Source organism: Lactuca virosa, chromosome 5 (assembly GCF_052849685.1).
Source record: "Lactuca virosa cultivar CGN04683 chromosome 5, Lactuca_virosa_CGN04683_v6, whole genome shotgun sequence".
NCBI classification, from domain to species: domain Eukaryota; kingdom Viridiplantae; phylum Streptophyta; class Magnoliopsida; order Asterales; family Asteraceae; genus Lactuca; species Lactuca virosa.
The window spans coordinates 38,941,507-38,956,148 of NC_136430.1; the positions used below are offsets into that span (position 1 = coordinate 38,941,507).

At 28.1% G+C, this 14,642-nt stretch overlaps 1 protein-coding gene and 1 long non-coding RNA gene across 2 annotated transcripts; both read right to left on the minus strand.

Annotated features, from left to right (window-relative positions):
* Positions 1 to 793: 793 nt before the first annotated feature.
* On the minus strand, positions 794 to 12,553 carry LOC145116641 (11-beta-hydroxysteroid dehydrogenase-like 2). The gene is made up of 6 exons (XM_079052960.1): positions 12,207 to 12,553; positions 11,893 to 12,085; positions 4,152 to 4,237; positions 3,849 to 3,980; positions 3,433 to 3,561; positions 794 to 1,218 (listed from the first exon to the last, which is right to left on the minus strand). Exons 1-6 carry the CDS (start codon positions 12,387 to 12,389, stop codon positions 1,006 to 1,008), a joined length of 936 nt encoding a protein of 311 aa, XP_078909086.1. The 5' UTR covers positions 12,390 to 12,553; the 3' UTR covers positions 794 to 1,005.
* Positions 12,554 to 13,727: 1,174 nt separating this feature from the next.
* Positions 13,728 to 14,338, minus strand: LOC145114688 (uncharacterized). The gene is made up of 3 exons (XR_013711159.1): positions 14,168 to 14,338; positions 13,919 to 13,985; positions 13,728 to 13,835 (listed from the first exon to the last, which is right to left on the minus strand). It is a non-coding gene; the product is annotated as an uncharacterized LOC145114688 (long non-coding RNA).
* Between the last annotated feature and the right edge of the window lie 304 nt (positions 14,339 to 14,642).

The window sequence follows — 14,642 nt, forward strand, 5'->3', positions numbered from 1 at the left end:
CAACATCTGAATTTTATCAAATTTCAGTTAAAATTGAGAAAGATTACATGATTACATTCAAACACCATAATGCTCAAAGAAAAAGTTTAAATTGGAATTTGGATGGGTGTTTAAATTCACAGAAAAAAAACCAAGATCAGATCCAAAAACTTGCCTGGTCCATGGCGAAATCAAATTAATCAGAAAAAAATTACTTAACTCTTTATTTAGAAAAAAACAAACGCAAGAAAAAGAGAAATCGATACCTAATCGGATGTAGGAGAAATCCATAAAGTATGTGCCCACAATTCGTTCTTGAGTTCAAAGATTTGTGAGATGCTATATTTAGGCTTCTTTGGGATGAAACAATTGAAGGAATTGATGAATGGATTGAACAAATTACTTTCCATCGGTACTCTGCTTGAGCAGCCTGATTAATAAGACTCATGGGAGTAAACTGTAAGAACGTGGGAAGGAGGTTGAGAAGGAGATGGATGTAGAGGAAGAACTGAAGGACCAGGGGAAGTTAGTGATCGTGGCATCGTGCTGATTGAACGGTTGTGATTATAGAAAGAGACAACCATCGAATGTGAACGTGAGGAACATGGGGAGGAGCTGAAGTTGATTAACCGTACGTAATTGTTGAGTTATTACGACTGAGATTGAAAGATGGGAGAGTTTAAAAGGCTGAGATTTGTTGAACGGTTTTGACTCATCGTCAACAACAGTATAAAGAATGGCCTCCCTCCTCCTCCTCATCGTCTCCTCCCCCCTCCCATCCCCTCTAATTTATATAAAATATCAATGGATTGAATTTTTCACATATAATTCAATTTTTTATTTCTTTCATTCCATTTCATGATTACATGATTCGTACTAGACATACCCATCTTTCATAATATATGTATAACGTATAACTAGATTCGTACATCCATTTCCGGCTCAAGGATTTAAAAGAAACACATGTATGAAATACAAATATTTTTCCATTCACAAAGTTACTTGTACTTGATATCAACGGGATGTTTAATTTTTCTTTTCTTTGTGGGAAATCTTTGGCCAAATTATGAACACAAAGTTCATAATCGAGTCAAGAATCTCTGGACAAAATGTCTTCCACAATAATACCATCTTCATCCATGAAGGCTCTGTAAAATATTTATCTCCACGTTTGGTGCTATTTACAATCGCCTTGGCACACCTTTGAGCTGATATCTTCGGTATCCATAATGCGTTTCCCTATTTGGATGCAAATTGAGAAATTACACTAAAAACTAGAAAATAAATTACCATCCAATAATTGTAAGTAAAAAAAAACTATTAAGAATTTAATGAAACCGTTTGATGCATGCTTACAATAATCCACCTGAAATCATCATGTATTATTTTGTGTAGTGTTTTAAACAAGATAAACAATGTCACTATCTTAAAATGTGATTTTGTGATTTCTCTATACATAACCCATGTTCAAATCATTGAAAATGGACAGTAGATCGAATTTCTTTTATTTTTTTATTGGTTTATGCTGTATCAAAATATAGTTTAAGATAATAAAAAAATTGTTGGGATTGCTTATGCAGTAACAAAGCACAATAAGTTGATAAATTAATTTTTAATGTTTTCATAAAGGACTAATATCATAAAAGTCTTAAGTTTTTAACGCGTAATTGAAAAAAGTCATAATATTTTTTTTATTATTGTTATGATTATAACTTTCTCGCATAATTATTACTCTAAACCACTTAACGAGTTTTATGGTTAAATTTGTTATCTTTTTGCAAAATGAATCATAAAATTGAGTTTAAAGTTCAAATTTGGAAAAAACCCTAATATATTCATATATTTTAAACTTTTTGTATTTTTTTTAGTTTTTTTTCATATTTCTTTTCGTATTATATTTTAATTTTTTCGTCTTTTAATTTTTTTAATTTTTTTTTGTGTTTGTTTTCGTATAAATTGTTTTCATTTTTTTTTATATTTTTTTAACTTTTTCTTGACATTTTTCAAAAAATGTAAAATGTATTCATATATTAGAGTATATTACAATTTTGGTAATTTATAGTTTTTGTAATTTTTTTTATTTTTATTCAAGTAAATAAAATAGTTATATTATATTTGTAATTTCGAAAACTTATTTTCTTTTTATTTTTTTGTTCTTTATTGTTATTATATTTATGTTACGAAAAAAATGAAAATTAAAAAAATAGTTTGTTTATTGAGAATTAATGTTTCAATATGTAATATAACTTGCAAATTAAATCATATTTCTATATGTGATATCAATTGTTTAAATTCAAGAAAATATTTTTCAATTTGATAATAGACTAAAAAAAGAACAAAAGAATAATAATAGTTGGTCCCTATTAAAAAAAACTTGTTATACTAATTTATATTGAATTCAAATTTATTTACTTGAATCAAAATAAATAAAAACATTAGAAAAACCATACACAACTAAAATAGAAAACAAAAGGTAAAAAAGATAAAAAAAAATCAAATTGTTAAAAAAAAAGTTAAAAAATAAAAATAAATAAAGTATATATAAAAAACGAAAACAATATATATATATATATATATATATATATATATATATATATATATATATATATATGTGTGTGTGTGTGTGTAAACGAAAATAAATAAAGTACACAAAAAATGAAAAATAAAATTAAAAAACCATGTAGTGTAACTTTTTGCAAACTACATGGAGCATATTTAAACTTTAAACCTAATTTTAGGACTGACTTTGCAAAAAAAAATAACAAAGTTAACCATGAAACTCGTTAAGTGTGCTAGATGTGCTAGAGTGATAATTCGACGAGAAAGTTGTGGCCATAACAATAATAAAAAAATGTTAGTGTTTTTTTAATTACGTGTTAAAAACTTAGGACTTTTATGATATTAGTCCTTTTATAAATTCTGTTTTTACATACAAAATGACCAAAAATGACATAAATAAAAATGATAAATTGATATAGATATTGCTGGTCATTATATAAAAAAACTGAGACCGATGCATGTATTTTTTAGGGGTCAAAATAGTGATAAAATGGTAAATTGGTTTCCACTTATAATATACATTTCAAATAAATTAAGAAACAATTTATCAAAATCTATTTAAATAAGTCAATAAATATTTTCTGTTTTATTTCATCCAAACACTAAAAAGTATTTATCATCAGAACAAGTTAATAAACATCTTAAATAAAAAATCTAAAATACCCCTTAATATCAAGTGTTTTAGCAATGAGAACATTTAATTACAAGATGCATATTATAACAAAATTAAAATGACGACCTTTATTGTCTAAGGATTAGTAAAACCTATAACTCTTAGGTTAGAAGTTTAATACTGCTAAAAATATGAATAAAATTGATGGTGTGAAGATCAAAGTAGGGTAAATGAATTAAGTAAATTTAGTGGATTAAGTACCAAGTAAATTTAGTGAGTACCTCTTCTAACCAATCTTTATCAGTTAAGTTGGTCTCAACCATTCCTGGAGTAACTACTGATATATCAACATCTGAACCAACTTCGATCCTCAACGTTTCAAAGAAACTTAGCAACGCCGCCTTACTAGCCTGTGTGATACAGTTTTGTAATTAAAACAAAGATATATAAGATATAAAATATGCATCTTAATTGTTTTTTTATGCAAAGAAACCCTTTTTTTGCATAAATATGTTTTGGATAAAAAATGGTGATCAGTTCTTTTTTTTTTTTTTATTATCTAATTAAAGAATGTGTTTTTTGTATTTATAATTCATGATGTGTAAAAAATAACATCATTTTTGCACGAATGTTTGACTACTTTACAATAAAAGAAAACACAATATATACTTATAAAGAAGTGTATACTCGTACTCACGTTATAGACGCCTACTCGCGGTGTAGCAAACCATCCCCCACAAGAACAAATCGCAATTATTTTTCCTTTGTTTTTCCGTAGATGCGGAAGTGCAAAATGCGTGGTATATACTGATCCCCAAAAGTTAACATCCTAAAAAACAACAATAACTTACTTTCCTTTATGTTATATTGCTACTTAAATTGCATTGGTTCATTTAGTTATAAGTTATAACATTTTCTTGAATGCTTATTTTAAAGATTCTGTTTTTTTTTTTAAATAAAAATTAATGGAAAGTATGTGAGAATTAAAAGAGATAAATACCATGACTGAAGTGTGGTCAGTGAGACACTTTAAGTCCTCAAAGAGACCGAACTTTCCGATGGCAGCATTGTTTATGAGGTAATCAACTGTCAAAACAAATTCACAATTTTAAATAACTATTAAAACTATTATAAGTATTATATCTAGTATTTAACTAATTATGTTAATATTTTCACATAAACTTGAATCGGACAAAATTTTGCTTTATGAAAAACATAGCAAATAATATGAACTGATATTAATTAGAAGTGGTGGTTTCAACTCATTTAACTAAAATGGATTAAATAAGTCTAAGAAACAGATAACAACTCATCCAAAATGTATGCGAATGGTTATAAGCTCTTAAACTGCTTAATTAAAATTCTAAATTATTATTTTAAGAATAAATTACTAAAAACGTACCTATGATTTGCAAAAATTTTACATTTGGTATATATATATATATATATATATATATATATATATATATATATATATATATATATATATATATATATATATATATATATATATATATATATCATACATAGTTATAAAACTAGCATTTTTTCTTGAATCTCATGCATTTGAAACCCTCTTTTTTAACTTCCTTTCACCACATTCATTTAAAACTCCCATAACTTTTCAATTTCTTTACAATAATATTATAAATAAGTTAAATAATGTTCTATAAACAAGAAAGAGTGTTTTATTACAATGTCTTCATCCCACATCGATGGTGAGAGTAAACAAGAGAATGTTTCCTCTTCTATAAATAGGAAAGATTGTGAAATGTTTCAAAGGGACCAAACCATGAGAACTTCCTCATGCCTACCTTTGTAGGATTTTGAAGGTATTATTTGGTGAGATTGTCTATATTGGCAAGTGTCCAGTTAACTTTTAGAATTCTAAAAATGGTTTTGAACCGAATTTTTTCAGGTTTAAACCGTGTTTCAGTTAGAAAAAAATTATGTAGTTGGGTATATTGAGTTGAACCGGAGCTGGATCAATTTGGACCGATAAAGGAATCATTTTCCTTTCACAACAAACATTTGAAACTCCCATGATTTTTCAAATTATATCTAATAATATTATAAATAAGTTACATAATTTTATATAAATATAAAAAAGCATCTACCTAAACCTAAAATTATAACTGTTTGAAAAATCACTTTGATTCAAAAGCACGAAATATATATAAACCGTGTTTCACTAGAAAAAAAATATGTAGTTTGGTATATTTAGTTGAATCGGTCCGAGTTTGATCTATTTGGACCATAAAAGAAGCATTTTCCTTTCACTACATACATTTGAAACTCCCATGATTTTTCAAATTGTTTCCAATTATATTTTAAAAAAGTTACATAATGTTATATAAATATAAAAAAAACATCTACGTAAACATAAAATTATAATTGTTTGAAAATTCGATTTGATCAAAAGCACGAAATATATATGCAGATTATATTTGATAAATGAAATCTTTTTATAATGAACTTTTGAATCTTGAAAATACATATAAACAAACTTTCTATATTAAGTACCTAACTGAATTTATGATTTTAGAATTGAACAAAAAGTTATTCAATAAAAAACTTACTTTTTTGGATAGCAACTTACGAGATTATAGAAAAATGGAACTACTGAACAATAAAGAAAGGGTAAACAAGAGAAAGGGTGTTTTACTAAATAAGTTGAATAATGTTTTATTAACAAGAAAACGTGTTTTATTACAATGTCTTCATCCCACATCGATGGTGAGAGTAAACAAGAGAACATTTCCTCTTCTATAAATAGGAAATGTTGTGAAATGTTTCAAAGGGACCAAACCATGAGAACTTCCTTATGCCTATCTTTTTAGGATGTTGAGGGTATTATTTGGTGAGATTGTCTTTATTGGCAACTGTCCATTTAAGTTTTAGAATCCCGAAAATGGTTTTGAACAAGATTTTTTTAGGTTCAAACAGAGTTTCAGTTGAAAAACCGTTATGTAGTTTGGTATATTGAGTTGAATCGGTCTGAGTTTGATCAATTTGGACCGATAAAGGAAACATTTTCCTTTCAGCACATACATTTGAAACTCCCATGATTTTTCAAATTGTTTCTAATAATATTATAAATAAGTTACCTAAACATAAAATTATAATTGTTTGAAAAATAAATTTGATTCAAAAACACAAAATATATACAAACCGGGTTTCAATAGAAAAAACATTATGTAGTTTGGTATATTAAGCTGAATCGGTCCGAGTTTGATCAATTTGGACCGATAAATGAAGCATTTTCCTTTCACCACATACATTTGAAACTCCCATGATTATTCAAATTGTTTATAATAATATTATAAGTTACATAATGTTATATAAATATTAAAAAATCTACCTAAACATAAAATTATAATTGTTTGAAAAATCACTTTGATTCAAAAGCACGAAGTATATACTCGATTATATTTTATAAATGAATTCATTTTATAATGACATTTTGAATCATGAAAATACATATAAACAAACTTTCTATATTAAGTACCTAACTGAATTTATGATTTTAGGGTTTAACAAAAAGTTATTCAATAAAAACTTAATTTTTTATAGCAACTTACGAGATTACCGAAAAATGAAACTATTGAACAATAAATTTTCTGGATAACGTTTTATTTTTATTATTTAATATTTTATTTAACAAAATGAAATTATTGGCAAATAAAAAAATGAGTTTAATAAAATGTCTTCATCCCACATTGATCGTGAGAGTAAACAAGAGAATGTATTCTCCTCTATAAATAGGAAAGGTTGTGAAATATTTCAAAGGGACTAAGCCATGAGATCTTTCTTGCATCTAACTTTGTAGGACGTTGAGTGTATTCTTTGGTGAGATTGTCTTTGTCGACAAGTGACCAATTAAATTTCAGAATTTCGAAAATGATTTTGGACCGTATCTTTTAGATTTGGATCGAGTTTAATAAGGATCCGAGTGCCTTCTGGCTGAGTTAGGCAAACTCGCTTCCATTGGAGGCCGAATTTAAGTAACATGCCGAGTATTTGGTTGTGTTAGCCAAGTTTTACAACCCTGTATATAATACAATTTAAAGTTTTAACCTTATAAAAGACGTCACTATTATCATATGTTCTACATAATTATGGTAATATTTATGATACAAAACATTTTTTTTACTATTTAAGATAAAAAGTTGTCTCTATTATCATATGTTGTACAAAATGATAAAATTTAAGATAGATAAAAATATGTCTCTATTATCGTATTTTCTACATAATGATAATATTTAATATAAACGTTTTAATTTAATATGAAATTATTATTTAATAGATAACAATAACGATTTATTTATTTTTAAAAATTAATTTTTTTTCTATTTTAATCAAATAACTTTGTATATGCAAAACAACTTCAAGTTCCAACCTTATCTCTTATAATATAGTTCAACATAATAACAATACTAAAAATCATTTTTTATATTTTTTATGAAATTATTATTTAATTGTTAATAACAATGATTTAGTTATTTTTAATATAAAATATTTTTTTATATCCCACGCAACGCGCGGGCATTCGCCTAGTATATATATATATATATATATATATATATATATATATATATATATATATATATATATATATATATATATATATATATATATATATATATAGAGAGAGAGAGAGAGAAAAGATCAATAAGACAACAAAGATAGAACCAATAATAAAATGACATATGTTATTTCATTGTTAATGAGTAAATTAATCGGATTATCCTTATTGTTTGAGGTAATTTACATATTTGATCCTTAATTTTTTTTTTTGACTTTCCTTTCTATTCTTCAATTTTTCATTAGATCTATGTTTGTTATAATCATTATTAAGATGAAAAAAAATTAATTCCATATTCATTCATCGATATAATCGCATTCTTCTTGAACCTACTTCTACTTTTCGTAATGGCAGGAGAACTCCACCAACAATATTTTTAATATATTTCTACTTAGTGAGTTTTTTAAATTAAAGCAGAAATTGAAATGGTATTTCAATTTTTGGCTGAGATTTTTCAAGAACCCTAACTTAATTTTCATCATTTCGACTTTACCATGTGAAAAGCTACCGATAGTTGGTTTCATTTTGTTTTTCACCTTATTGTTACGACTCGATTATTGATTGGATCTGGAAAGCGAACTTTTTATCTAGATTTGGGGATTTTTTTTCCTTTTAACTTTTCTTGGCAATTGCGTTGATTTATATTCAAAATTTATGTGTTTCTTACTTATTTATCTGTCTTCGTAAGGTTAGAAACGACGGTGGTTTGGATTTGCGTTAATCGTCGTCTTCAAACATCCATCTTCATCATCTTCATCAGGACCCAAATATCTACTATTCTTTTTTCAATTGGATTTTTTCTTTGAAGTTTTCAAATTTGCTGTTCTTATTTATTTGTCTTCGTAAGGTTAGTAACGATGGTGGTTACATGATTATTGTCCCTTCTATTTTGAAAGTTTGTTGTTCTTCAAACAGAGATTTAATGAATTGTTGGTCAATGAAGTTAAAATTAAAGAGTTGGAGTTCCCCTGAATAAAATCCGAAGGAAGGAAATATAAAGATAACTGTAGGGTTGTTTGATGGTGAGAGAGAGAGAGATATGGAAATTGCCTACAATTCAAATAAACAATGATGTTGTGGGGAGGGGTAGGTATGGGTTTTTGGGACATTGAGGGACCAAAATATGATTTTAACTAAATTATATGACAATTTTATTAATTATTTAATGAGGGTTAGGTGGCACATGTTGATTGGTTTACATATAAACCTTATTTTCTAATGATCTTTCTTTTATATATATATATATATATATATATATATATATATATATATATATATATATATATATATTTGCAGAAATTTTACATTTGGTCTTTATTTATATATATTGCACTCGGATAGTCAATATAGTTTGTTTCTATTGCATTTTCCGTCCCTTGCAAATATAAAAAAGACTAAATTGCCTTTTTTATTTTATCTTTCAGTTTTTTTTATTATAATTTCTATTACATATACCATTCCATACGTTCCCTCCCATCTAACCTATCTTTATCTCTCATTCTCATGAACCCTAGATACTAGAGCTCAAAGGTCACCACCCACCATTACCGGACCACCAAACCCGTCTACCTTTGGCCACAATTGCCTTCTCCGGTGTGGTTGTTTCTCTAGTTCATGATCTTCAAAGTCGGAGAAGCTTAAGCAGAAGGCCACCACTACTATTGAATCAACCACTTTTGCCTTCCCTAGCGTGGCTACCTAAAGCCTATATCCCTAAAGCTGACGAAAATCTACAACTTTGTTGTTCTTCTCTACCTTCGCATGTCTCCTACTAAAAGCTCAAGTATCTACCTGCTTAACACCACCAATGCCATCAGCCGACAACAACATCATTTTTTCTCAAGGTCTATGAATCGATTTGCACACCGAGTCCTCCACTTACCCCCTTTATGCCTAATTTATGCATCAATCTGAAAACCAATGGAAATCCCGATTGTGTTTTTTATGATCTAAAACCTTTCGATCTGAGTTTGATTTAATTTTCATTCTGGTTTGGTTTGGTAGTGGTGGTGTTTAATGTAAATGCTGGTGTCAGTGGTTGTTTGAGGGCAGAGTTTGTGGAGATGGTGTTTGATGGCAGTGATGGTGACGGTGGTGTTTGCTAATGTGATCTAATTCTCGTGGCGGTGTTCGATGTCACAAGTGGTGGTGACGACCACATTTCTTATAAAGTATGGTGGTGGATTTGATTTTTACGAATCGCCTGTGGTTTTCGATGACCACCGATGGTTGCTTGAGATGGTGGAGGTGGTTGTGGGAGATGGTGGGGGTGGTTGTCAGAGATGGTTGTTTGTGGTTTTTGGTGGTCACCGGTGGTTGCCGATGGTTGCTAGTGGTCGTTAGTGACTACTGGTTGTTAACAGGTGACACTAGTGGTGGTGAGAGTGAGAATATGAGTGAGAGTTAGATTGGTCCCACATATCTATAAATTATTTAATTTTTTTCTAATTTATAAATAACAAAAAGAAATTAAACAGAAAATATAAATTACAAAAATGTCATTTTATGTTGCTCAGGAACGAAAAATGCAATAAGAACGAAATATATGAATAATCGGAATGAATAAAAAAGCAAATATGAAATTTACAAACCACATTAATCATTTCAATAAGAACGAAATATATGAATAATCGGAATGAATAAAAAAGCAAATATGAAATTTACAAACCACATTAATCATTTCACTAATTTATTTTCATTTTAATAATATAAATTTTATAATCATATTTAATATATTCAAAGCTTATTGGCATCGAGCTATGTAAGGTGGTGTTTGGGATTGCTTTTGAACATCAAAAGGACTTTTTGTAGAAGGACTTTTTGTAGAAAGACTTTTTGCAAAATAAACTATTTAAAATGTGTTTGGATTAGCAAAATGACTTTTGATGTAATTTTTACATGTAAAGTCACAAAAAATCAGGTTTTTGTGACTTTTTGAAACCCTTCATTTTTCTCTATACAAAAAGTTATTTTCAAAAAAACCTTTTTATTATCCAAACATCTTTTGACTTTTTGAAAAAGCTAAAAGTTAAAAATTATTCTAAAAGCAATTCCAAACACCCCCTAACTCTTATTGTTGCAAAAGATTTTAGATGTCTTAAAATCGATGCAAAATAATTTCTATTTTTTAAAACAAAGATAATACTTTTAGATGCGTTTCTTTTAGAAAAATTAAATATATTCTTATATTTTGTTTGTATTTATCTTCGTATTCCTATAAAACAATGAAATATATAATCTATTAATTCCTTCAATTAATTTTCTTTTTTTATTTTAACACTTGTCTTAATCTAATAAGTATGAACAAAAAGTACAAAAATACTTTACAAAAACTATAAACAATAACTAAAAAAAAAAAAATTAAATATTCTTTTATTTTTTCTTTTTATCCATCTTCCAATTATTTTTAGATGATAATAAGTATAATAAAGGTTATTAATTTTAAAAAAATAAGACAAGTTTCATTTTTAAATGTGTAGAAAAATAATAAGAAAAAAATAGAAGGAATTCTCACAAAAAAAAGTAGGGAAATCTTCGGAAAAGTCCTAATATTTCACCATAATTTACGAAAAAGTCCAAAACCAAAATTGGTTTATGAAAAAGTCCCGATTACCAGAAAAAATGACGATTTGACCCTTTTTTCTAGTTTATCGGTTTCAATACTTACCCGATTTCATTAAAATCCCATTTTTTTACCATAATTTTCATTAAAGTCTCATTATTTTACCATAATTTGGGACTTATTCGTAAATTATGGTAAAATAATGAGACTTTATTAAAACCGGGTAAGTAATGAAACCGGTAAACCGGGAAAATAGGGTCAAATCATCGTTTTTACCGGTAATTTGGACTTTTTCGTAAACAAATTTTAATTTGAGACTTTTTCGTAAATTAGGGTAAAATATTGGCACTTTTCCGGAGATTTCCCAAAAAAGTATTACCTTGCCAAACAAGGCCTTGATTAATTTAGAGGTGGTAAAAAATAATTATGTTAGTGTATCATCTCTAAAACGTGAGTTACAACACCCAATGTGAGAAAATAGTATTTTTTATAAGCCGGAAAAACTGATCATGTTTGGTTTGTGAAACTTGCATCATAATTTTCAACAACATTTGGTGTGCATGCATGTTAGTTGTAGTAGAATATAGTTCTTACTTTTACCGAAATGTTTGATAGTTTCATCAACAATTTTGTTACAGTCCTCAAGTTTCGAAACATCTGCTGGAATCACAATCACATCGGGCGATCCCACTGCCTTAGCATTTTTGGCCACCATTCGGAGTTGTTTCTCTCTTCTTGCAACTAATATCAAACATGCCCCTTCTTTCGCATACTCAATCGCCAAATGCTTCCATTTATGCACAAATCAAACCATGCATCATCAATTTCTCCTCATACATACATACATACAAACATACATATATACATACATATATGTATGTAAATTCCATATTAAAACGAATGCTTACCTCACCGATACCAGTGGAAGCTCCAGTAATGATTATTACTTTTCTCGCAAGCTCTTCAGGATACACAAATTTGAAGCAGAGCCTAATGAGATTAAAGAACCAACGTGTAGGCACCAAGAACACGAAAAGAATGATCGAGAAAACTGGAAAAACAACATTTAAAATTTCGTGAATCACATCCATCAGTCGTACCAAACAATGATGTGTTCGAAGGTTATGCGTTGCAAATACAAGGACTAAGAACGAGTATATAAATTGAGATGAGATTTCTGACAATCAATTCTATCAACTAGCAATAAATGTTATGCCCATGATATATGCCGAAAGTTGAATGTGTGACTAAACTGTTTCCTTGTTATCATGTAATCATTTGAAAAATTGCATACAACCCCATGTGGTTTTCATCTTTACAAAAAATGTTTCCTTGCAGTCGTGTAATCTTTTGGACCACACTCAGGCTACCCCATCGGGGGTTTTAAGATATCCGCTCACCAATTTTTTAAATAAAAAAAATTGAAAATTAATGATTAGTCGTCGTGAAGTAGACTACCACCATAACCCGAGCTCATACTTGCTCACATCATTTCTTTTCTTTTTGCTTTTATATGTTATATCCTATTTTTTTATTGATTTGTAATTTATACATTAAATATTATCTCAATAAAATTAGCAAAAAAAAACTAAATTTCATAAAAAAAAGTTCTTTTTAAATAGAGTATAATATAGATATATTTCCTATTTAATTTTAATTTTTTATTTATAATAAATAGTTGGCTTGGATTGGATTGTTAATGGGGTGAAAATTTTGTTGGGTTGTATAGGTGGAAGAAAGAAAATCTAATTTGTAACTAGAAAGGTGACCCTGCAAGGTGTCGCTTTTGTGTGGAAGTATAGTACATTGTTCTAATTGGTAGCTACGGTAAAGTATGTTGTTATTGTCTACGTTTCGCCCATTTACAAATACACAAATATATTGTAGTATGCTATAATATAATGACCCCTTTGTGTTGCAAAGTAAATAGCAAGTGCGGCAGCAACACCCTGTTAAAAAAAAAGTAAAGTATTACCTCTCGAATATTAAATAAAGCAATGGCTAAGGCTAGGTTATGGCCAATACGAAGACCCTATAAAACAAACATAAGCAGTATAAAAATATGGACAATGTTTCAATACAATTTTCTAAAAATCAGTTGAGTATTAGTAATCATATACCTACAAATCAACAATACACACACTTTCGGTAATGGATCAAGTAGTTCTTACCAATCACATCAGCTTCACAAAGAAGGGCAACGCTCTGAATATCAAGACCTTGGATCATAGCATATGTGCTCTCAATGCATGTCTGTGAAGAAATTTAGGTGCATAAAATATTATTTTTTTGTATTCAATTTAAATTCATTTGTACACCAACCCCATCTAAACCCTACATGAAAAAGGCCACATATTATGTAAATACAAATTATACAATGCATTATTCAAGTCTACATTTTATAATAGGTTATGAAAATTAAGAAAACTGAAGGAATGATATGTTGCTTTTCTATTGCTGAAGCTGTTTCAAATACGTGGTGATTGCATCCTCCGGAGTTCTACTAAAAAGCTTTGTAGGTAAGTGCCTAAAGATCGCTGCCACAAAACCATTATATACATGGTTTTAGCTGATTAAGATAAAAACTCCAAATCATACTATAAAAGTTAGTTACTTATACCTGTATAATTTTGCTAACAGTTGAATCCTCAGCAGGACCAATAGCATAAGAAGCCTTCATAGTAGATCTGAAGCATTTTACAAAAGTCATCAGATTCAACATTTCCAAATATGCATTCCAATGCCAAGTTTCGAAATGGGATAGTTAGCAAATGTGATACTTAGTTAAAATGTTTCTGAATTAATAATAAAGAAAAGAGTAATATGAAGATTGATGGGGTCAGGCGTAAAGAAATCCAACAGTACTTACGTTTTCATTGAATACAAATCGAAGATGACTCCCAGGTTCATAAATTATTTTAGTTCCAGTGACACCCACCAGACCTGCATTCACAGATTTGTTAGTTTTAGCTTTAATATCCCATTATTTAAATCTATTGTATGAATCCCATTTAGATGCCATTTATTGTTTACTTAATATGGATAAAACCTAATCCATTTACATGTTTAAGTTGAAGAATAGATCGTTTTATAGATTATAAATATATGCCAGGTCAATTGTTAATTATTGTATCTAGATAAAATTACAATTACTTACATTCAATAAAAAAAGGTAAAACTAACAATTACTTACCAATAAAAATAGCAACTATCCAAACATAATTTTAGGCAAAGTTACATTTCCTAATACTCATACATTATCTTAATCGAAAACTTGAAAAATAAATGAAAATTAATGAATCATATATATTACATACCTGTTTTATTTTACATCATCGGTTTTT

Bases quoted from the DNA above. Each gene is read 5' to 3' on its own strand.
- LOC145116641 (XM_079052960.1), bottom strand. From the start codon at position 12,389: ATGGATGTGATTCACGAAATTTTAAATGTTGTTTTTCCAGTTTTCTCG. The intron at 3,562-3,848 runs GTGAGTACGAGT...TGTATCACACAG, and splicing joins CGCGAGTAGGCGTCTATAAC to GCTAGTAAGGCGGCGTTGCT. The intron at 1,219-3,432 runs GTACTCACTAAA...GCATCCAAATAG, and splicing joins ATAAAGATTGGTTAGAAGAG to GGAAACGCATTATGGATACC.